At 34.9% G+C, this 26429-nt stretch overlaps 1 protein-coding gene across 1 annotated transcript in view; it reads right to left on the bottom strand.

Moving 5' to 3' along the window:
• Positions 1 to 26429, bottom strand: part of ZRANB3 (zinc finger RANBP2-type containing 3) — a 258475-nt gene that overhangs the window by 60295 nt on the left and 171751 nt on the right. The window contains exons 9-12 of the mRNA XM_044666614.1: positions 14320 to 14439; positions 11856 to 11975; positions 6706 to 6885; positions 3210 to 3362 (exon numbers count right to left, since the gene is read on the bottom strand). Of these exons, the coding sequence (XP_044522549.1) occupies positions 3210 to 3362; positions 6706 to 6885; positions 11856 to 11975; positions 14320 to 14439 (573 nt within the window). The remainder of the gene's footprint in view (positions 1 to 3209; positions 3363 to 6705; positions 6886 to 11855; positions 11976 to 14319; positions 14440 to 26429) is intronic.

The following is a 26429-nucleotide window of genomic DNA, read 5'->3' as shown; positions in this document are numbered from 1 at the left end:
AGGAATGGTGTTTTGAATTTCATTATTTACTCATTATATTGGATAGACTGAATAACTTCAATCACTTTGCATCTTGGGAGATGGAATGATTTATCAATTTCTAGTCACATATCCAACAAGATATAAGATTAGACATTTTCTTATACCCGTGACCTCTCAAATCTCTCCAAAACAGAAATTATGCATCATAGATGGAGTAATTTCAGTTGTCTCTATAAACTAGGACACCAAAATCCAAGAAGGTTTATGCCTTTCTTGGGCTAGCTCAGAACCCCCATTCCATTCGTTGGACTACCTACAGCAAGGCTACAGCTGACCTAGCTTATAGCTTTGCAACATAACCCAACCCCACACTCCAATCCTCATAGAAAGAAGTAGCACTTTATGGTGCCTTAGATATCTGGAGTTTAGGCTGCTGGGGCCTCAGATGCCAGAGGTGCTGTAGCCTTCTAGGCTACAAAAGGTCTCTGCATAAGAGTGGAGGAATAGAGGCAATGGGGCAGAACATATATCTGCTCAAACTCACAAACCAGCTCCCGGTCTCCTCCTCTTGAACCTATAGATATCCAAATTCCAAACTAGCTATCAATGTCAGCTGCAGTAGCCCCTGTGTTTAGCGCTCTGCACTGTTATGAAAGAAACTGAGGAATAGGGAGAATGAGTCAGGATACAGTGTGTGTGTGTGTGTGTGTGTGTGTGTGTGTGTGTGTGTGTGCTATGAAATAGCACTCCTTGAAGCCTAAGGGAAAGAACTCAGCATACAGTTGGAGCCAGTTGTTTCTCCCCAAAAATGAGCTGAAACAGAGACTTAGACTGAACTGCATATTGCCAGATGAGGGAGGAGGCTAAGATGCTTTGAGATCCAGCCCTGATTGATACCAGCATGAGAGAAGAAGGAGTCAGAAAATGAATAATAAGAGAAAAATATGGGGGAAAGGAGCCCAAAAGTAAAAAAGATTTTCAGGAGGAAGAAAATTCAAAGACCTTGAACATAAGCAAATAACAGGGAAAAGGCAAACAACAAATGAATATATTAGATACTCTAGTATCTAGAAACAAAAGAGAGGACAATTGACTGGGAATACATAGAAGTGAAGGACAATCTAGAAGAATAGCAAAAAGCAGTAACTTTAATGCAGATAGGATGTAAAAACCTAAAGATTATAGATTTACTGAAAGAACAAAAGTCAAAAAACATGAATGCCATAATTCAAGAAATAATATCCAAGAAACTTCAGAACATGGAAAGGAGAATATTAAGTCAAAGAATGCATAAATCCTTTCAAATAAGAAAAAAAGAATCCAAGGCTACCAACTCTAAAATACACAGTGGTTAAATGGTTAAGCTTAAAAAAATCACTTTTGAAATATCAGTTTAGCAACTGGGCAGAGGAAGAAGAGAAAGACTAGATAATAAGTGACCAATTATGATGCCACTGCAATAGTCTTGGTTAGAAATGATGAGTGTCTTCAGTACTCTCTGAGTAGAGAGAAAGGACAGAAGAGATAATTGTTAAAGTAAAATCAACGAGTCATGGCAATAGGTCAAATTTGTAAAGTATTTAGCACAGTATCTGAAACTTAACAGATACTTAATAAATGCTAGCTCCCTTCTTCCTCATCCTCTTTCCAGTATATGAAAAAATTTTGACAGTCCTATGCTGTTTGCCATGAGCTAAAAACCTGACAAGGTGCTATTTCAGAGTTTTATAAAAAATACAAAGAGTCCCCATAGAACTGGGAAAAATAAACATAAAACTTTTAAAATTCTCTGATGCCAATAAGATTGGTTTGATTCTTTTAACTGCTTAAATTGAATTGGCAGGCTTTTGGTCATTATATAGGAATAGCCTTAATGTTTTTAGTTAATTCTGGATTATTTTATATTAGAATCCATCACCCTTGATGATGATTTAAAACATCAATTCTCTGAAAGTGGGGACTGACAATCTCCTGCTTACAATTTCCATTCTTGCCCAAACAGCTGCAACACTACCTCATCATAATATATCTTGACTTTCTTTAATGATTTCCTTCCAATTTATTTGGTAGAATGACCACGTGGGACTCAGAATGACTTCCAATCCGTCTCTTTACCATATTTCTGAGGCTACAGTAATTACAACTGATGAGTATGCTTCTTGCTAAATAAAATTTGGAAAAGTAATCAGATTTTAGTGACCTAAGCTTGAAATATATTATCAGAATTCAAAGTGATAATTTAGGGTCAGAGTGCTGACCAAGGTGGGACAGGAAGAAAAGGCTAGGGTACCAAATAGTCCTAAGATAAAAGGGAATTAAGGAAGTTTTAGAGAAAAATGCAGAAAATTTAAATGATTTCATAATGAAAAATTAATACATGTAGAAATTATTTTTTATTTAAATGTAATTGTTTTAAATATTTTTATGAGTGCCTTTTTAAAAAACCTTTACCTTCCTCCTTAGAATCACTACTGGGTATTGTTTCTAAGGCAGAAGAGCAGTAAGAGCTAGGTAATAGGGGTTAAGTGACTTGTCTAGGGTCACACAGCTAGAAAGTGTCTGAGGCCAGATTTGAATTTAGGACTTATCTCTAGGCCTGGCTCTCAATCCACTGAGCCACCCAGCTGCCCCCTGTTTTTAATATTTTTAGAGGGAAAATGGTTACCAGTTTTAAATTTTTAACATAGAAACTTTACCTGCTGCCAATAGAACATAAGGTTTCATGGAACACAATTTGGGAAAAATAATCTAGTAAATAACAGTGATATTTGAGAGCTGTCTTTTTGGGCAAGTCAGTGAGTACCTTCTACAATCATGAATAGCAATTTTTGGTATTATTTGTTTTTTCCTTATCATAATTCGAAGCCTCTTCTGCAGCTACGTGGTGTAGGAGAGAGAATGAGGAAGAAAAGGAGTGAGGAAGACCCATCTTTCTGAGTTCAAATCTGGCCTTAGACACTTCTGAAGTTTTGTGTCCCTGGGCAAATCTCTAACCCTGTTTAACTCAGTTTCTTCATCTATAAAATGAGCTAGAGAAGAAAAAGGCAAACTACTCCATTATCTTTGATAAGAAAACCCCAAATGAGGTCATGTAGAGTGGAATAGGACTGAAAAATAAGTTAAGAACAACTTCTTCATTAACATAGATAACTGCCTCTTTTTTTGAAGACATCATAAAATGGTTGTGATTTTAATATAGAAAGTTAAAAAAATTCAGGTGACCTTACATGAGTGAACAGAACTTCATTCTTGATTTCTTCAAAATTTTCATTCGGAGTCCAAGCTTCAGCAAATTTCAGGAAATCCCACTTTTCTTTGTCACCTTCTTCTGCCTCAAGTTTCTCTTTCCTGCCATTCAATGTGCTACCAGTAATGATGGCCTATAGGATTATGAAACAGATGAGTTTCAGTTTCACATCTAACTGGAGCTTTTAAAGTTAATGAAATCTTAACTTTATCTTACACTTAATCAGACATTTTTCACCATGAAGACTTCTTTGTGCTTTAATGTTAATTACATGATCTGCAACATTTTTCAGGATAATTAAAATACCTCATTGTTAATACTTATATTTGAAAGGTCTCAGACAACACTGAGATTTCATTAAAGTTGCTTATGTTTTAATTTCTTAAGAATATCTCCTACTACTATTTGGGGTCTAAATAATATTCTATTTTGGGAGTTTCTGAGTGTCTTCACCTTTACCTTCAACAATCCATAACTTCATCAGCGTGGACACTTTGTCCAAAATGCTAGTTCAGAACTCTAAGTTGTTGTGTCCAAAAACCTCTATCATATGGTAGCCTGGGTCCCACTTAATTAGGCTGAGCTCTGGCAAACAAATATATATTTATATATACGTAGATACATACACACACATATGCATATGTACATATACACACACACATATATATATACATATATATATATATATATTGCCCATTGCCAACTTAAATTTAAAGCTTTTCCAGTCTATGATAATCTGTCATGTCCAAATTAAGATTAGACATCAGAAGAAGACTCCAGGAAAGAGCTTTACATTTGAAAAATCACAACTAATTTAATTGCCAGAAAGCTCTAAATTACTAAATCCAGTACCTTTTTCTCCACATTCTATTTTTTTTAATCCTTACCTCCCACCTTAGATCCATTTATTTATTTATTGTTTGTTTGTTTGTTTATTTTTTAAAACCTTTACCTTCTGTCTTGGCAGAAGAGTGCTAAAGGCTAGGCAATGGGGTTAATTGACTTGCCCAGGGTCACACAGCTGGGAAGCATCTAAGGCCACATTTGAACCTAGGACCTCCCATCTCTAGGCCTGGTTCTCAATCCATTGAGCTACCCAGCTGCCCCCCCCCCTTAGATTTAATACTATGTTATTGTTGCCAAGGCAGAAGAGTGGTAAGGACTAGGCAATGGGGTTAAGTGACTTCCCCCGGGTCACATAGCTAGGAAGTGTCTGAGGCAAGAATTGATCCCAGAACCTCCCATTTCTAGGCCTGGCTCTCAATCCATTAGGCCACCCATCTGCTCCTCTTCTCCACATTCTATTTGACCTCTGTGCAGCTTTTCACACTGCCAACCAAGCTCTCTCCTTCTGGACACTTTCTCTTCCCTTAGCTTATGTGGCATTTTTATAGATATACCAAATACAGTCCTCATTACAATTCCCCTAAAACCAGTTTTCTTCCTTAAAACTTTCCTGTTTCTTCTGAGGGTAAAATTTCTAAGCACCCAGGACTTTTCTCTCTTCAACTCCCAAAATGAATTGCCAAGTCTTCTCAGTCCTCCAATCTGACATCTGCCACATTTGTTCCATTCTCTCTACTTATAAACCTCCTATCCTCATTCAAACCTTCATAATTTTTTGCTTGGACTCCTTCAAGAACCTCTTACCTGGTTTGCATATATATGTTTCTCTCCTTTCAATACATCCTCTATAATTCCTAACTTGTTATTCCTAGAACACGGAAATGAGCACATCATCCCCTCAGCATAAAATTAATAAATATTTAGATTCTCCATAGTTGTTATTACTATCTTCTTCCTTAAATTATCACATTTATACTCATCTGTTTATACTTTCTGTCTACTCTGTTTTTTGTACATAGGTGCCCATATGTTGTCTCCTCATTAGATGTGAGCTCTTTGGGGATAGGAACTATGTTTTTGCCTTTCTCTGCCCAGGAAAGGAAAGCAGAAAGCATTTATAAAGCGCACACTGTCTGCCAGGCACTGTGTTAAGCACTTTACAAATATTATTTCATTTGATCTTCAGGACAACCCTGAAAAAGATAGATCATGTTATTATCTTCCAGCTAATAAGGGTCTGAGGATAGATTTGAAATCAGATCTTTTTGACCCCAAGCCCAGTGCTCTATCTATTGCATTACCTAACTGCCTAGTATAGTACCTGCCACACACCATGTGCTTAATAAATATTTTGCTGAGGGGCAGGTACAGTGGATTGGGTGCCAAGCCAGGAGTCACGAGGAGCTGGGTTCAGATATGGTCTAAGACACTTGCTAGCTGTGTAACCCAACCCCATTTGCCTAGCTCTTGCCCTTCTGTCTTAGAACTATTACTAAGACAGAAAGTAAGGGTTTAAAATAAATACATAAATGTCTGTTCACTGGCTGATACCCATATGTAGATATATCTAGGACCACGTTGGTGAATGTATGACACGTGTGCCAGAGTGTGCTCTCCCCATGTCTGAGGACATGCCCCGCCCCTGCCCAGCAGCCCAATGGGAGTGCTTCCTCCCTTCTCTGTCTGGGGTAAGGAGGTGGCTCACATGCAGAGTGAGGGTGCAGTTTGGGCACTCAGTCTCTAAAAGGTTTGCCATCACTGGTCTAGGAATTCTCTTGACAAAATGCAAATCCTTTCCCCTCTATAATTTCGTGAAGCTCAGAAAGGTTCAGCGGCTTCTCCCTATTCATCCAGCAAGTGTAGGAGCCATGCCTTGAAACCAGGTATTCCCAACTCTAAATCCTGAACCATATCCCCTAGGTTATGTTGCTTCTTGACTTTCAGATATTAAGGAATTAACAAATGTGTGCTGGATTACATTGGATGAGGGGAAGGAGCTCTTGGCTAGTTAAACTGGCATGATTCTCTTCTCCCAATTCAAGAACAAGGCTTGAGGCTGCTGGTGTACATGCTGATCTTCATCCCAAAAGTGAAGCAGGGCCAAAGAAGCAAGAAACCTTCAAAGGAGAGTTAACTCTGGGAGGAAGTGAAGGAAAACCCCTTAGAAGCCTCTACTTTGCAGAGCAGATGAATGGACACCTTCATGTCACAGTTTCACAAGAGGTGACAGTATTCCAATTGGCTTCATAGGAATTCAGAGTGTGGTATAGCTCTGGTGATAATTTTTAAACACCCTCTTATTCACAACCATTTTGGTTTGCTTATGTCAATGGTTCCCAAACTTTTTTGGCCTACCACCCCCTTTCCAGAAAAAAAATATTACTTAGCGCCCCCTGCCACATACTATCACTGCCCCCTTACATTTATTCACCATCCCCAAATGCACCTGTGGCCATCACTGGCCCCCTCGATCACTGCAGCACCTACCAGGGGGTGGTGGTGCCCACTTTGGGAATCACTGGCTTAAGTCTACTCTAGAGCACATCCATTAAAAATAAAAATTTAAAAAGCCTCATATTCAAGAAGGTAACTATTTGTAACAAAATAAATTGGTAACTCAGTTGGTTTACCTTGCGATTCAACATCCCCCACATCAGAGAATCCAGTGTTCCATTAGCAATAAGATAGTGGATATTTACAGAACTGCTTTGTCCAATTCGGTGAGCACGGTCTTCTGCTTGCTTTATGTGTCCTGGGTCCCAATATAACTCAGCAAATATGACATGAGTTGCTGCAGTGAAAGTTAAACCCTAAGAAACATAAAGCAAAAGAAATGGTGATTCTATTATGGCTAGAATATAAGCATATTATATAAGAATGGCCAAAACATCTGGAAGGAAATAAACATTCAGTACAACCAAAAAGTAGCATATATTTTCAAATGATGCTGACTGAATAAGAGATTTACAGATTAAAAATTTGACTTTCATTTAAAGCATCATACAAAATATACAAAATCGATTTTAAACACCATACATAGAGCATATACAAAATCAATGATGATTTCAAAGCCTTCACCAAATCTTTTTTTTTTAACCCTTAACTTCTGTGTATTGGCTCCTAGGTGGAAGAATGGTAAGGGTGGGCAATGGGGGTCAAGTGACTTGCCCAGGGTCACATAGCTGGGACCTTCACCAAATCTTAACAGGTACTTTACTAAGAATTACTTTCTATTTGAATACCTCCAAAGGGTAGTAACTCATTATCTTCCAAGGAAGTTGATTCTACTTTTATATAACTTTACTAGGGAGATTTTCCTTACCAGTAAACCTAAATTTATCTCTACACTTTCCATACCCAATGCTTTTAATTCTGTCCTTTGGGGTCGAGCGCAGCCAATTAAATCTCTCTACCATGTTATAGTCCTTTAAACCCTAAAGACAATTTTTGTGATACACCTACATCCTGCTACCTTGAGTCTCCTCTTCTCCAGAATATGGTTCCCTATATTCTTTAACCAATCCTTATTTGGCATGATTTCTTCTTTTGATACTTTCTAACTTGCCAATGTCTTTCCTAAAATAATGGTATTCTGAAGAATATTATAGTTCTGGACCACCAATATAAGAATTTGAGAGGACCATTATTCTCATAGCGTGGAGCATAAACCCTATTTTAACACAGCCTGATGCTGATTAGCTTCTTTGGCTGCTATATAATACTACGAACTAATATTGTTTCGAGTCCACGAAAACTCAGAAGCTTATCTATGTGCCTCCCCTATCTTGTATATATAAGGCTGAATTTTGTTTTTGTTTTTCAAAACAAATATGGGATTTTGCAATTATATTTATTAATGTTAAATTTGGCTCAAAGTTTCAGCCCACTTAGATCTATTCAGATTCTGATACTATAATCGATCACAGGACCAACCCCTCTAAACTTGGTGTTGTCTGGAAATTTATTTGGCCTGTCAATATGTCTAACTCTTACTTGCTCTGGGAAAATGGAAAAATGATTAGAACATAAAAAGTAAGTTGTACAAATTATCTAATAAAATAGGCTTTTACTATCAAATTCTTCATAAGCTTCATAACAACATTATACACAAACATATCACTCACTTGGGTATGTGTATGTGTGTATATCAGGGGTCGGCAACATATGGCTCTTTCTGCAGGAGCCATAAAGTCAATTTTTTTTTTCAGGCATTGTTACAGGAACTCTCACTGTGAGCACTGTACATCTCTCATGAAATTACATTTTAAAAAATGTGGCGTTTATGGCTCTCACGGCCAAAAAGGTTGCTGTCCCCTGGTGTATATCTACCAACCTACCTGCCTTCCTAGGTATGTATGTATGTATGTATGTATGTATGTATGTATGTATGTACATATCTATTCCAGATCTTTGATCTCACTGGTGTGACAAGTTCATAGTGAGAAATTGCTTATACTAATGAAGATTCACAGCTTCTCTACAATGTATAATCTTAAGAGAGCTGCCTGTGCCTTGAGAAGTTAAATGTGCCCAGATTCATATGGTCAATATGGGTCAGAAAATAAAATTAATCTAGGTTTTTCTACATTTGAAGCCCAGCTCTCTATTTGTTCTATCATTCTGCCTCCTGTTTACATATCTTCTTTTAATGAATACAATGGGGCTTTGCTGCATGTCCAAATCACCTATAGTGTAGGCATCCATGTGGGAGATTCCACTCTGTTTTAACCTATTGTGTGGCTGGGAGACAGTCTCTTTTCCATTTGCTTCATGGCTATAACTGTCTGCTTCTTTAAATCTACTGTCTGAGGCACAATCAGCTATCTTGCTGTTGATGTCCAGGAGTGAGGTTATTAGTCAGTCACAGTGGGAATACCATGTAATAAGCTGGGAGACTCCTCTCCTACTGACAAGGTAGCCCCAAGAAATGGGCTTGAGGTTTTGGTCTGTTTTATTTGTTCTTTGATCTAGGTACAGAGAGTATAGTTCCCAACAATGATGGCTGAGCCGAGGGAAGTCTGGAGCTGAGGATGCTACAGCAGGGAAGGCCTGAGAAGCCAGAGTCGTGGATGGCAAGCCTGTGGGGACTTTGGATATAGCTTTGGTGTTATATAGGAACTAAGCTAAGCTGTGAACTGAATCTCTCTCCATTCTCTGGGGTAGGGTGATGTGTAGGAGGGATTATAGAAATGCTACTAGCCATACTGGGCTACTCAAAAGTTCGGATTTAGGTGGACAAATTGTTAAGGTGAGAATGACAATTAGTCCATTCCATTAACTAGCACAGATACAGAAACAGAAGATCAAAAGGGCATAAGATGCTTAGGCACTTAGTAGTACTTGGTAAAACTACCTCCTAATAGTTCAGAATATTGGTGGTCTTAAAAGAACAGATAGGAGAGTAATGTAGTAGGAGGGGAAGGAAATGGAAAGTTATGGAAAATAATTTCACATAATCAGAGTATGCAAGTAGAAGTCTGTATAAACAAGGAGGAAGGGTGGGGGGACTGACTGGCAAATGAACCTTTACTCAAATTTGAACTGGTCAAAAGAGGGAAAAATTCACACAGAAACACAGTAAGTTAGAGAAATACATTTCACTCAACAGGAAAATGGGAGAGAAAGTAGATAAGGAAGAAAGAGGAATTAGTTGTTAGAAAAAGAAGAGATTGGTCCTGTACATAATAAACTTGTAACTCACCATATACAAAAATAATTTAAGCTCTTCTGGAGGTCACGTAGAATTGGAACCGGAGAGAGTGGCCACCAATGAATAAATAAGTCATGATATTTAAATGTTATATATTGTACTGTAAGACACGACGAAGAGGATAGTTTCAGAGAAACACGGAAACTTGTATGAACGGATGCAGAATGAAGTGAATAGAACCAAGAGACAATTTACAAAATGATAATATAGAAAAGGCAAACAACTTTGAAAAACTCAAGAATCTTGGGGCAGCTGGGTAGCTCAGTGGATTGAGAGTCAGGCCTAGAGACGGGAGGTCCTAGGTTCAGATCCGGCCTCAGACACTTCCCAGCTGTGTGACCCTGGGCAAGTCACTTGACCCTCATTGCCCACCCTTACCACTCTTCCACCTATGAGCCGATACACAGAAGTTAAGCGTTTAAAAAAAAACCTCAAGAATCTTGAATTATGCTTAATTATCACCCACAATTCTAGAGGACTAATGATGAAATAGGCTACTCACCTCTTAACAGAGGGGTCAAAGTCTCAAAGAAAAGAATGAGACTTTATGTGAGAAGAGATGGCAGATTTTTGGTGATTGAGAAAAATATAATTTAAACATTTTTTTAAAAGAACATATTTGCCAGATATAATATTATTTCTCATAAATATATGTAGTAAACCCTGTTTTTATGTTACTTGATGTCTCTTTTTTTTGTAACATGAGGATTCACTGGGAGCTACATAGGAAAGAAGGACCTTTCTTAGAACAGAGCTCTGAGGTCAATCTAAATCCACCATAGAAAGTTGTGCTCTTTAACTGGGGGTATAACCCTCTTAAAACTACACTTCCAAGTGCAGAATTACTATGAGCATTTTTATTATATTTACTATATTATTTATATATATAATATTTATTTATATTTATATATTTATATGTAAAATAATATATTATATTACTATTTTAACTACCAAAGACATGAGCCAATGTTACACACACATAAGTGTATTATTTTATATGTTTGCAAACTTATCTTATTTACCAATTGTTAACCCTAACCCAAAAGATGTATATAGTAGGGCCCCCACATTTGTGGAAGATACATTGCAAAGACCTATCAAGGATGGCTAAAATTGCAGATACAAGCAAAAACCTGCTGAACCAATATATATTATGATTTTCTTATACATACAAATGTATAATATGTATGTATAATGTATATGTACATGTAAAATGTATAATTGATAAATTAAATACATTGCCAATCATAAATACAATAATAATAAGTTATATTGTACTTTATTAAACAGCATCGTAATTAGTCTCCCCTTATCTGCAAGAGATATGTTTCAAGACCCCCAGTGGATGCCTAAAACTACAGGCAGCTCTTACTTTAACTTTTAACATCTATGTTAATTTTACCTTATAGTACTGTGCTTTCCCACACCTACATAAACTCCCTTCTCCCAAGAAACCAAAAAAGCCCCCAACGCTTCCAAGTGAAAGCAGAACTGACTCAAAGAAAGATGCCACCACAGGTGAATCTCTGGTGCATGAACTGTGTGCCCACCCCCTCCTTCATCCAATGGCAGCCCCCTTCATGTCTATCTTCTTCCCCTGGAATGACTTCAAGTAACTGAAACCACAGAAAGAGCAATCTTAGATAAAGTAGAACTACCATACAGTGGCTTTCACACAGTAGTTCATAGTGATCTTCTTGTTTTTATGGTGTTGTTGGCCTTCTCTTTCAATACAACATGATTACTAATGATTATTTAAGAGTCTAAGATTTTTAGTATGCTCAAATATCTACAACCTTACTTATCTTCACAAAACCTGACTTAGATACTATATACAGTTATACCATTTCCATTTTGAAAATGAGAGAACTGAAGGTGAGAAAAGTTAAGTCAACTGCTAAAAAGACATAGCTAATAAGTGATGAAGACAGAATTCAAATACAGATCTCGCTGACTTCAAGTCCAGTCTTTTTCATGGCTGTGATGTTATTATTGTTTACAACTAAAGGGTTATAGTGAATTATTATTCACTATCAAATTAAGCTCAGTTAACTTCACATTTTGCCTTACCTGGCCAGCAGCCAGAATGCTTAAGATAGCCACTCTGGTATCAGGGTCCTTTTGAAACTGATTAACGAGGTGTATTCTTTCTGAAGAAGGAACACTTCCATCTATTCTAATATAACGAACCTAAGATGCACAAAGAAAACAGCCAAGTCAGGGCAAGATTTTGTGGAATTAGTACATATCATGAGATTAATAACATTTTTTCTAAAATAATACTTTATGAACTGAACATATTTCATTGAAGTGCTTAATTAAAGTGATCTTTATAGTCACATAAAAGTGAAATTGAGATTGATTAAAATAAAAATGCAAATGATTTCACAGATATCATCTTTTAATAGTTTCTTAGGAGCCTTCTGATATTACCTTGCAAAAGAATATACTGAACAAAATGGAAAATTGATGGAGTTATCACATGTAAGTAAATGATCACTCACAATATGAGGAAGCCTTCTTACACTCACTAAGGTCTGTGAACCTCAATAAGAAGGCCCTTTATTATGTGGAGCTCAATGAAATTGGTATAATGTCACTGACAAAACAGAAGCCTCCTTAGAACCTCTGCATAAATAGGAAATCATACTGTATTTGGACTTTGCAAATGGCTTTTTTGTTTGTTTTTCCAGTAATATTTTATTGTATTTTTTAAATTGAATGTAAAAACAATTTTTAACATTTGAAATAAAAATTCAATGAAACCACTAAAAACACATATACACAGCCATATCTGTGATATTTGTCATATATGTATGAGATATTTCATTTGGGAAGAAGTTTTAGGGCTGGTATTGTCCTACTGGGTCAATGGATGTGGTAGTTAAGTCAACAAAAACTGACACAGTAGTACCTTATATTTTCTTAATCAATTGTATAGTTATAAATATATGAATATGTTGTTGAAAATCACCTACAAAGGCTCACTATTTCCCTTCTCATATTTTTACCACTGATATGCCACACAGATAATTTTATTGTGACAGGTTTAGGGGCCTGGAGAAGATGATTTCTTTTTGTTCACTACATTAAAAAACATTATTATTGGTAATCTACTTGATTGTAGCATCCCTTCAAACTATCATACTCCTAACAAGTATTTATTAAACAATTACTATGTACTAGGCACTGAGCATACAAAAACAAAATTAAAGGGGCAGCTGGATGGCTCAGTGGATTGAGAGTCAGGCCTAGAGATGGGAGGTCCTAGGTTCAAAGCCAGCCTCAGACACTTCCCAGCTATGTGACCCTGGGCAAGTCACTTGACCCCTATTGCCCACCCTTACCACTCTTCCACCTATGAGCCAATACACAAAAGTTAAGGGTTTAAAAATTAAAAAAACAAACAAAAAAAACAAAAAAAATTAAAAAGCTCCTTGTTTCTCAAGGAATTCTCTTAGTCTTACTGGGAGAGAAAACATGTAGAGATACATAAGTATGTGTAAAATGTGCGCTAAAGATAAACGGTGACATGGGGGAAGGCACTAGGAGCTAGGAAGGACCATGTAGAAAGTAGCACTTAAGTTGATCTTTGACTGAAATTAGGGATTCTGAAAGACATAAGTGAGGAAGAAGTGAAGTCCAGGCATTGAAGATGACATGTCAAATATAAGAAACAATAGGGCCATTTTGGCTGAACAATGACGTGCATGGAAAGGAAAAAAATCTAATATGACTGGAAAAATAGGCCAAATAGCAGGTTATGGAGGGCTTTAAATGCCCCTTCAAATATTTGATCCTAGAGTTATATGGAGTTACAAGTTTATTGAGTAAGATCCCTTGCAGTGGTCCCTAATACTTTATATTTCAAAGAACCATGGCCCATTGGTGTGGGTACTCCCTTCTATAAAGTATATAATAACTCCCGTATAACTTGATAGGTAGTTTGGGGAGTGACTATAATTAAATAATTCACCTTAAACTTCCTCAGCTGTTGATAAGCCTCTGAATTTAGGCTGATCCTTGAATCATAGATGTATATTTTGTGACTGGGCCTATAATTAAAGTCTTTCTCATTTGAAAGCTTTTGGAGCTTGAGCTCTGCTGCCTCTAATCATATTTTTTATGTCTCCTCAAGTTTTCCCAAGAACCTCCTTGGGATCTTTTCTTTATATCTATAACAATTAATTTGCATTACACTTCTCAGTATAAGTATGGTTTCTGTCTACGAGACTATAAGCTCCTGGAGGAGAGGGACAATAGTATTCATCTTTCTATTTTTTGAATCTAACATACCATCCCACACAAATTATTTATTTAATAAATATTGGATTAATTGAATGAATTAAAAGTGATATAGAACTGTAACAAAGCAGTTTAAAAATAATACAATTAACAAACCCTAAAATTTCTAATGACCAAAAATCAAAATTTAGCATAATTTTCTCCACAAGGTAAATTAAAACAAACTTCCATTCATAAACAATCTGCATTAGAAGAATGCAAAAATAGTTTATATGAAAACTAAACATACCTTGCTTTCTATTGCTGCTTCTGTGCAAGCTTGGAGCATGCTTAAATGATGAGCAAAAACTAGAAATTTAAGCGAATCATTCTGAAGCATCAGTTTAATATAGTCCTTTACTGCACCTGCCTAAATATAAAAATATACACAATTAATTTCAAACAAATTATTACAGAGAAAATCCAGCCATGTTTTCTCAAAGACACATGAAAAATATTTTGAGAAGTCAGAGATATTCTAAGAATTAATTTGTGTAAACTTTTATAATTGCTTTACGCTCTTGTTAGCTTTTAAGTAGTACTGAGAAATGTAATATTTGCATGTTAAATAAATCAATGCTAATTGACACAATTCTTCATAGAAACATAAAAAGCCCAATAATCACAATTTCCACACACAATAAAACTAAAAAGAAATGAGGCTTGTTCCACAAGATTTGTCTTTCTAAATATGCTAAGCAGTAGAAATTCATAATCTAGACATACTATCTCAGAGAAGCATGATTAACTCTTATAAACAAAAATTTTAATTTAAAAAATTCTAGCTATGTTGTCATAACTAGATTGACTTAAATATCAAGAATTAAGATTTATTTTATTTTGTCGTATGTCAAAACCTGGGATTTCACTCATGTAGGGAATTCCTCATGTGGAAACTCCCTCCACTGATGAAGGCTGACAACTCATCTGTAACTTGTAGCTCTGGATTTTTATATTTTCCTCAATAAATATATTTATCTTGACAGACATTTTAAAAGTACAGGTCAGGTTTAAAATTTTAACTTTTAATGCTATTTCCTTTACCTACTCTTAAGGACCCTTGTACTTGATGAAGGGGCCTTTGTTAACACAGTGGCCATGACAATATCCTATCTTTTCTAATGCTGCTGGCCTCCTCTCATCTTGCATGGCCAAAACTACCAGCTGTAGATCCTTGTTAGTGCAGCTCCTCCATTAAGTCAGAAGAGCTCAAGAAGTTCAGAGACACAGTCAGCATCATAAAACTATAATTTAGCTACACTAGGTGTTAAATGGGTTAAATTTAGGGACTGGTTTGGCAACATAATTTAAAATGCTGCTTTTATTGGAAAATGGGTTCCTCATGCCAAACAACTGACAAACCAGCCTTCAGAATACAAACATGTTAAGTTTCAAACTGCATATTTATATATGGATATTTTAGAGTATGTACATTTTAATTAATATTAACAATTTTACTTTATTTTCATTAAACTGTTTATTATACTACCACATTTGAAAATATATTTACGTAGGAATTTACTTTAAAAAGCCACAGCACATGGTAAGACAGATTTTGGTGGTGATCAGACTTGTTCATCTCATTCAGTAGCTTCAGAAAAATGCAATGGATCACAATTTATTTTTTTTTAATTGTTTAACTCTTTTTTTAAAACTCTTACCTTCCACCTTAGAATCAATACTTTGTACTGGTTCCAAGGCAGAAGAGCAGTAAGGGCTAGGCAATGGGGGTCAAGTGACTTGCTCAGGGTCACACAGCTAGGAAGTGTCTGAGGCTAGATTTGAACCTAGGACCTCCCGTCTCTAGGCCTGGCTCTAAATCCACTGAGCTACCCAGCTGCCCCCTGTTTAATTCTTAACAGTGAATTTCAAAACTCCATTTTAAGTGATAAATGAAAGTAAAAATATGAACTAGTTTAAAGAAATGCACAAATATTGAATATGTTTTAAATTTGTCCTTTTTTAAAAAGACCACACTCCTAGAGAAAGAACTATTGGAGTTAGAATGTGAATGAAAGCATACAATTTTTCACTTGTTTAGTTTTTTGTTTGGGGGTTTTGGTTTTATGATTATTCACTTACAAAACTGAACAATATGGAAATATGTTTTGTGTGATAACACACATATAACCCAGATCAAATTGCTTGCCAGCTCAAGGAGTGGAAAGGGAAGGGAGACAATTTAGTTCATACAACTTCAAAAAACTTATGTGGAAATTTGTTGTTACATGTAATTGGTAAATAAATAAGTAAATTACAAAAAAAAAGTCCATAATGCTTTTGGAATAAAAACAAAATATTACACTGAAAGTAAGGAGACAAGAACATTAGATTTTTTAGCTCATCACTGCCAAGTAAATAACAAAATGCAGAAAAAAACACAAATGCAAAACTTAATTCCTTAAGATATTTTCTTCAAATATTTTCCTAATGATCTTATGATCCCTGAAAATTCACTCTCATCTTAAAGAGTAATTAAACATTTCCCATCAACTATATACCCTGGATTAAATTCTGTCATCATAATACCCCCACCACTCCTCTGCAAAAGGTCATCATCAGGAAATTTCATCATCCCGGAGGTAGCATTAGCTTTGGTACCTGTATCTGATTAGTATCTTAAGTACTTTCTACCCTTGACTGTAGGGCTATAAGGAAAAGCAAATAAAATCCTCCCAAAGCCTCCATTTAATCAGGACTCAGAAGTCCAGCCATTTCATCAATTCCAACCAGCTGTACTTTTTTTAGATTTAACTCTGCCATGATTATGTACCTTTATATTTTCTTTCCATGGGCTATCAATTGGGGAATGGCTAAACAAATTGTAGTATAGGAAAGTAATGAAATACTACTATTATACTATAAGAAATCATGAGCACGATGGTTTCAGAAAACCCTGGGAAGACTTCTATAAAATGATGCAAAGTGAAGTGGGCAGAACTAGGAGAACACTGTACACAATAGCAATATTCTAATGATGATCAATTGTGAAAGACTTAACTCCTCTGATCAGTACAATGATTTAAGCCAATTCAATAGAACTGATAATGAGAAACACTATCCACCTTTAGAGAGAGAGAACTGAAGAACTCCTTGGTAAAGACTGAAACATTTTTTTCACTTCATTTTTCTTGATTTTTTTTTTTTTTACAATATGGCTAATATGGAAATATGGCCAGCATGACTTCATAGGTATAAAGGGTATCATATTCCTTTCCTTGTCAATGAGGGAGAGACTGGAGGGAAGGAGAGAATTTGGAACTTGAAATGTAATATATGTGTGTCACACACACACACACACACACACACACACACACACACACACACACACACACAAATTCTCTCTCTTACCCATACCCAATCCCTTTGCATCTTCCTCGTATGTATGTGTCATCTTCCTTCATTAGATTTAAGCTTCTTGATAGCAGAGACTATCTTTCTTTTTCTTATTTATATCACTGCTGCTTAACACAGTACTTGGCACAGAGTAGGTATTAAATACATGTCTTCTCTTGTATATTTATATAATGTTTGCATATAAAGATGTCTCTATTTATGAAAACGCCTATCTACAATAATGACATTTTATCTGAAAATTATAAGGTATATAAATGTATGCCATTTCAACTCACCACATGCAATTGTACATACTTGATGAGCCTGTTAGAGATATACTAGAAAGATGAAAAGAACTAGGTGAAATATTTCCATTTTTCCTCCCAGGGTAGGCAATATTCTCCTTATAGCCTGTGTGTGTGTGTGTGTGTGTGTGTGTGTGTGTGTGTGTGTGTGTGTGTGTGTGTGTGTAAAACATATATAACTTATGTAAGAGTAGAATATAAAGGCATTTTTACTCGTAAGATGTAAAAACATTTATTTTATTTACTATCTATTCAGTAATCTCATAAGACAGAAAAACATAAATTTTCAAAAATGAGAGCTCTAATATCTATCATAATTGCCAGAGTTTGCTACACTTAATATCTAATATTATAATAATATTTGAATGAGGAATAATACTTTTGGGCTTGCCTCTGCCTGAAAGATATTGTGAGATAATAGGGAAGGGAAGAAGAAAAAGAAGATAATAAGATACAGAAAACTCTTTGAAGAGTTAGAAAAATAAGCTAGAAGGCCATTTATTTAGACTTTTAATAGATAATGGCTGGAAGAAAGGAAAGGAAACAGATAATCTTAGAGGTCCCTTTTGGATCTATGATTCTATAATGACAATTTATTATCATTGTTAAATTAGCCATTTATATGAAATCAAGACTTATTCAGGGATTAAGAATATAAAACAAGAAAAAGATCTTTCACATTAATTTAGTGCAATATTACAAAGAATAGTCTTCTTTTATTAAATGCAATAAATTATGAAGATTTTTCACTAGTAATTTAATTACTAACATAATAGAATTTTCATTTTGGTTACTTAGTATGCATTAATAATAACAGTTGCCATTAATAAATATAGCATACCAAATTTTGCAAAGGCCATAACATATTTCATAACTCATTTAATTTTCATAACCTGAAAGGTTAGTACCATAGCAGTATTATTCCCGTTTCTCAAGCAAAGAAAATAACCCTGTGAAATTTAAGTGACTTTGCACATGGTCATTGAGTAGGAAAGGTAAAAGATATAATCTGAACCAGTTCTCTCTTACTTGACTACAAGGCAAGCACTCATTTCTCCAACATCCTCTTGGGCAAAGTAGCATCTCTTCAAAGTGACATATTTCAAAAATTGGTATATTTTTTAGTAACTATATCTTTACACTTGAATATGATCACCACATACTTAAACATTCTTCTTTTACAACTACCTTTCTTTAGCTATTTTCCTTATTAATAATTTCCAAAATGAACTAAAAGGTAAAAAAAAGTAAAGCAAACTAAAAGAATGGAATTAAGATATGGTATTATTAGGCTTAAGATTCCTTTAAAATAACTGCTGAAACAACACATTATGCAAAACAAATTAGGTTCTTGGGAAAGGAGATGATATCCAATTTATGAACAAACTGCATTCCCAAAGTTTACATAAAAACTGATTATTTTGAGGTAAAAAATTTTGCTCAGAGAAACAACAAAGAGGCTAATGACCAAGGTAAAATCAAATAATCTACTTAAGCCAATATATATAATATAGTACAATGATTTTATTTAACATAACCATCATATAATAAAATGCTTGTATGAGAAAAATGGGTTTAGAATAACAACTTGGGATAGCAGGCCCACCAGAGTCTTAAGAGTGAAATAAGTCTCTTTCATTATGACACTATCCTCACTGACCTGCAACATGATATGCCACTAACATTAAACAATGAGTTAGAGGCAAAACTGGAAGCAAAAGCCAGGTCTTCCAACTTCCATTTTACTCTTTCTATTTACTGCCTTGTATTACACTTGAGAATAAAGAAAAAGTTTCAAACAGATACTTTGAGAAATGTAAAGGGAAAAAAACACTTAAGGCTATTATATTTGAGCTGGCAATATTTGCTAAAAGATAAAATATTTAGAATTTTTTTAATGGAGAAATCAAGAACTTGAATCAATAACAAGTCATTCAGGACTATTTTTCTCAACTAGAAAATTTTCAGTCCATCTAATATAAAACACTTTTCATATCAATGAACTTTATGTAGGTAGCACTAATATAATAATAATAAGGCTACAGCTCAGTAAGGGAAATTAGTTTGCTTTTATAGTATGACAGTTTAAAATACTTGAATATAATTTTTATATCCTTCCTATTCATTTCCAAAAGAACATTTAAAACTTAGAAAAAGAAAGAAAGTAATAGAGAACTTTCTAAAAGATCTACTTTGGGATTCTATGGTTCCTGAAATGGTATTATAATTATCAAGTAAAATCTACTAAATGATTCTTACTAATATGCTTCACAAGAAAAAAGTTGTTCCAATTTTTTGGAAATGTGTTTTCTAAAATTAATAACTCCAATACTGACATACAGTAATATGTAAAAGAAGGTAGACTAGATCTAGATTACTGAGGTAAGTTCTGGGAACCACACTTTACATTTAAGAAGAGAATTGATAAGCTGGTTAATATTTAAAAAAAAATCAAGAATACTGACCAATTCCCAGAGAAAAAAATCTAGTTTTGAACAGTTTTTGGTTTAGAGAAACAGCATAGGTCAGCAAGAAATCCTTGCAAAGTACATGAAGAATAATATGGCTTAACAAATAGTAAAAAGGAATAAGGGGGGAAATTTTTTGGAGCAAAATTGGAGTAACATTTTTCAGGAGTTAATAAGCACTTGAATCATAGCTACTTTATAACGCTTAGCTAATTATTATCTTAATTATTCTGGTTAATCAGTGACAAGGTTGAATCTGGGTAAAAAAGGACAAAAAGGACAAAAAGAATTAAAATTAGTATGTGCATAATTATATTACAGATATTTCAATACTTTGAGCTCATTCATGTGAGTACACTTTCCAAGGATAAAGGTTAAAAGTTATCTACTCCTTGTTATTTTGGAAGATTCTTATCTGTATGTTCCTATAAAGGAGGATGAGGAAATTGCTAAAAGTCTTTCTCTAGGTCTCTTGGCAATGGAGTAGAAGGAGGGTGGAGGAGTGAGGGAAGGCAACTGTAATATGATGCATATCCATCTTTTATCCCACTCTCCTACATGACTAACACCTTTTTCTGATCAGATTATCACTTTCATGATCTCTTTAGCAGCTTTTTTAATTCATTTTTGGTGATATGATGTTGAGTAATTATGTAATAAATAATAATGCCACCTGTGAACAATGGTTTTGATTAGTGAAATTATTTTAGTATGCCATGACTTTCAGCCATAGGTTGCTAATGTTCAGTGTACCAAGGCAAAGAACTTCAGGTCTGGGCTTACATGGACACAATTTTATCATGGGAGCAATCTCTCACAAGTTCTAACAAGGGTACAATTAAACATTGCTTAATTTGGCCTCTTTCCCAGAGAGTCATCAACTATTTTTCAAGAAATAAACATTTAAACACAGGAAACATTTATGAAAAGTCATGTATAGAAGAGAGAAGGGGTTATCATCCTCATCATGCTAGAAAAGGAATACTCTTTCTGTAAGTGTTGTTTCTTTCCACTATCTGATCATTTTACAGAATTGGTCATCGTCCTCACAAAATTCATAGCACTAAGTAGTCAAGTCTCTGCCAGGATCTGGAGCTGGTCCAGCGTATGTTTTCTTCTTCTCTATGTTCTCCATCTTCTTCTTGCTAATGCATAAACACTTTTATCTGACCTCTTAGCTACATCCAACAGGTTGTAGCATGGTCCTGCAGTTACCCTGGCTCCTAAAAGCTCTTATATGGAGCTGGTCCATTCCCTTTGTCAAGCATTAATTTAACTTTTCAAGTGTATATTCCCTTTGGGCCATGTCTGGCCAGTAAAGCCAAAAATGAAGAATTCAAAGCACTGTGGCTCCCTAACCATGAATTCTCTCTATGTAAGCATGCTATAGTAAAAAGATAAAAAAGGGTTTTTTGATTCTGGAAGAAGACTGGAACCACTGAATATGATATTTAATTTCCAAAATGCAACTGGTCCTGCTCTTTTACCCCTATTCATTCAAGACTTAGTTCACTCTGCATCTATAGTGTTTGTTCAAGATATATGTACTAATGGACTACCTTGGGGGCTAAGTGACTTTATAGAAGTTAATTTACATAGTGCCTTAGGGTTTATATTATATATTATAATATAAAAATCTCAACTGATACTCATGACAGCTCTTGAAGGTAGATCCTTTTATTATCTCCATTTTAAGATGAGGAAACTAAAGCAGAGAGATGTTAAATTACTTGTCAAGGGTCACATAGCTAGTACATGTTTAAGACCAGATTGAACTCAGAGTCTTCTTAATTCTAGGTCCAGTGCTCTATCTAATGTAACACCCTATTGTCTCAAATCCTCACAGAGATGTTTGGAAGACTTCATCATTTATGAGAAATTCCTCTTTCATTTGGAGTCTTCCATGGCCATACTCTCTGATATTTAACAAACAATACTAGGAACACATATATTTCTGTTTTGTACCTTACTTTATATTAAAAGTTATATCTGTTGTTGGGCTTATTAAATAATCTTTTTTAAACTTAGTATATATGTATGGGATATAGGTAGTTAGATTATCCAGTGGTTAGAGCATCAGGCTTGAAGTCAGGAAGGTTCATCTTCCTGCATCTTTAGTCAATTCTATGATTATATTTTAAGACAGAAAATAAATGGTTACTGATATCAAAGCCATTTGAAAAATTTATTTAGAATATTTTTCCATGGTTACATGATTCATTTTCCTACCCCTCTTCTCTCCCCTCCTCCTGGAGATGACAAGGAATTCCCCTGGGTTATACATGTATCATTGTTCAAAATCCATTTCTATATTGTTCATATTTGCAGTAGAGTGATCTTTTAATATTAAAATTATTTTAAAATATTTAAAATATTTAAAAAATATTAAAAATCTAATCATATCCACATCAAACCATGTGATCAATCATATGTTTTTCTTCTGCATCTCTGCTCCCACAGTTCTTTCTCTGGATGTGGATAGTATTCTTTCTCATAAGTTCCTCTGGATTGACCTGGATCATTATTGAAGTCATATTTAATGAACTATTTATGTCACCAAATTAAGAATAAAAGAGTTGATAAGAAGATATGGCATACAATTAAAAACAGGTTCAATGCGACCTATTTAAATCAGCTATTAACACTAAAGAGAGGCAGCATAGGACAGTGGATAGAGTCAGATTTGCAGGAAGAAAGAGTTCAAGACCTATCTCTCTCTGACACATACTATTTTTGTGTTTGGGCAAGTTTCCTAATCTCTAAATTCCCTGAAAACTCTCTACCAGTACCAACCAGTGCCAACGGAGAAATTTTCTACTCTACAAATTTCCTTCACTAATGAAAGTGCAGGTCTAGATAAAAAAAATTTTTTTTTGTGAAAAAATGGAAAATGAACAAAGGAACAGATATTGACATAAATGATCATCATTTCTTAAAGAAGCTTAACCAAATTACCAAAATAAGAAGTCTAAAGGAGGCTTAGTCACCCAACAGAGAAAGAGGTGAAAACTAGGGAACAACATCGACATAGATTATTAATTTGTTTCCAATATCTTACATTAGAAGATGGCAGAAAATTAAAAGAAATAATGACTAATAAAACTGTGAAATGGAATAAAATTGAAAACAAATCTTAAGTAAAACTGGTTTGAGAGTCAAATAAACTCTATGGTCTAAGAATATTCCTAAACTTGTGGAAAGAAAAGACACAGACCTAAAACTGAATAATATATTGTCATTATAAAAATGTATTTTCATCCACAGTGGCAGAGGGAATCTGACACCTCAATCCCTAACGTACTAAATGAAAAGTAGAAATGGAATTTAGGAATATGAAGCTAAGTATACCAAGCTAAGTATAAAACAAAGAAAGCTGTGCTGGAAGTAACACAAACCTATAAAGTACTTAAAAGTATTTTCTGAGATCTAAAAATAAATGAATGAATGAATGAATGAATGATGTTAAAACCCTCAAAAAGTCCACAAAGAGGATATATCAGTTATCAGAGAGCCATATTCCTACTTTCTCATCTTTATAAGAATGATTTATATCCATATTGAAAGTTTCCTTGGTAAAAATATGAGAAAACAACAGAAAGGCTTTCATAATCATCAGAGCCACAGCCACTGAAGACACAGAAAAAAAAATTGTTGCCACCAAAATTCTTGGTATGGTTAAATGATTCAACATCAGAAAACAATAGGATTTTGTTTGTAGAAATGACACTTTAAAAGAAGTAATACATCTTCTTTGTTACTGTTCTTTTTGGATTGTGGGACCTTTCCATCTGACTTCTCCTAAATGTATTATCTCCCTCATTAGAATATGAGCTTCTAACTTTTTTTGCTTTGCATCCCCAGAGCTTAGTACAGTAAACTAACAAAGTAAATTGTTTAATAAATGCCTTTTCATTCCATTCACTCACTTAAATGATTTTCTATAGCAAATTATAGTCTTTACATTCTGACAAGTGATTAAAAAAATGAAGATAATACAAGATATTGCAATATATATACATATATATATATATATATATGTATTTCACTTGATAAAGCAAAAATTCAAACTTAAGATGCTCTCCCAAATAGGAATCTCTTATGTATATGTTAAGTGCTTGTTTTGGCAACACATATAGTATGTATATGTTAAAAATTATACTTCAGAAATAGGCCTGTTCAATGCAAGACATTAATGCCAAGGAAACAGAGAGTAAGGAGATGTATAGTCATCAAAAATGTTCCCATTGCTTGGATCAGTGGATTGAGGGCCAGACCCAGAGATGGGAGGTCCTGGGTTCAAATCTGGCCTCAGACACTTCCTAGCAGTGTGACCCTGGGCAAGTCACTTAACCCCCACTGCCTAGCCCTTATCACTCATCTGCCTTAGAACCAATATACTGTATTGATTCTAAGACCGAAAGGTAAGGGTTTAAAAAAAAATGTTCCCATTGCTGTAGGTGTCTCAAACAAGATCCAAATGAAAGAAGTTTTTTCTGATTATTCAAAAGAGATTAGCTTAACAATCCACATGAGCATAATCAAATGGATGGAAATGTTTACTGTCCAGATTATTACAAGCACTTGAGAGTCAATTGGTTAGTACAAAATATGAAAAAGGCATAATAGATGAATAATTACTTTGCTGTTCTGGGAGTAAAAAAGAGAAAAGAGCAAACAGGATTCAATTTTGAGAAATTGTGAAGCATTTTTAATATTCCCAAGCTCTTTCTTGGTGTAAAGACTCAGATTTTTAATGCAAATATTCTCCTAGTGATGTGCTTTGGTTACAAACCTTGTGTCACTATCATCTCCACACAATTCAAGTTTTAGTTGATGCAAAAGACAATGACACCCATAATGAGCACAAGAAAGCTGCAGTATGCTGATGACCTCCATTCAAATAAGTGGTTTAAAAAATATCATTAAGAAAACATATGATGAGAAAAGTTAGTTAGCTATGTCACATGAGTGAGAAATAATATATAAATTAATTGAGGGTTCTGCTAGTTGGTATCTTTGAAATATAAAAGGAGCCTAGGGGAAGGATTTCAAAATAATGGGTTGACTCTCTGTGAACTATGAAAGAACACAGACAATAATCATCTGGAATGAGGAGGGATTGATGGGTTACAATCTGTACTGAATACCCACTACTTGCAAACTACCTGCAAGAAGAAAAGATAAGCAAAACATTAACTCCTCACTAATGAAATTCATAGTCTAACAAAGGTTCAAAACATGCATAAGCATGCAATAATGGCTGGGATTTTTCTTAAAATGATTAAATAGTAGCTGATGAAGAAAAGGATTTAAGGATTTTAGTTGACTGTGATTTGAAAACAGAATTGAGTGGCCCAAAGAGCAAGTTGTGATCTCTGATTCTGATCAAGGAATCTGAATTCATTTGTATAGGGAAACCCCAGTGAGTAAATTCCTTTAACCAATGAAGATAAGGAACTTTTCTGTGACTTATGATCTTTGAGAACTGTCTGGAGTAAGGAGAGGTTTCATTCTCCTAGGTCAGTGCTGGAGAAGGTTTTCGAGTTCACATGCCCAAACTGCAAATTCAAGCTGTCCATGAGCCCTGCAAGCCCCACTCCCCATTATCCAAAAGAGCAGAGGAACTACTTGCTTTGGACACTGGATAGAAGGGTGGGGCATGCAAAAAATGTCCTTGGTTTGGGAAGAGGGAGAAAGCAGCAGCTACCTCCTGCTGGCCCTAGAACACTGATAATACTTCACCAACACTGCCCTAAGTTGTGCTAGAGACAAGATCTGAATCCAAATGTTTCTTACTCTGAGTTAGAAGGCTAAGATCTTGGGTTGAATTAGATTAAAATTAAAAGGACAGTATTCATAATATGGTGATTTATAAACCTACAATCAATGAATGTAAATTACAAGGAAGATAGATTTCAACTCAAAACCAAGGAAGAAATTGCTAACTAGATAGATTAAAATTAAATAAGCTAACAATTATGAGGTAGGGTCATTAGAAGTTGGACAATGTCCTCCTGGGGACTTTTACAAAAGGATTTGATACTTAGTTAAGAGTTATAGTAGCTAAGATAATATTTAACACTTCTATCACTGTATTTCCATGATATACTGTAATTCATTTAGATTAAGAAATTTCAGGACAACCAAAAAACAAAACAAAAAAACCACTCACTGTCCTAACACAAAAGTCAGCATGATAACACATGGAATATGAATCAGAAGGCTTAGGCTCAGTTACCTGCTTGGTCACT

The sequence above is a fragment of the Gracilinanus agilis genome, chromosome 3, assembly GCF_016433145.1.
Source record: "Gracilinanus agilis isolate LMUSP501 chromosome 3, AgileGrace, whole genome shotgun sequence".
Taxonomy (NCBI): Eukaryota; Metazoa; Chordata; class Mammalia; order Didelphimorphia; family Didelphidae; genus Gracilinanus; species Gracilinanus agilis.
The sequence above is the reverse complement of the archived record's forward strand: the minus strand, read 5'-3'. Positions and strand labels throughout refer to the sequence as shown.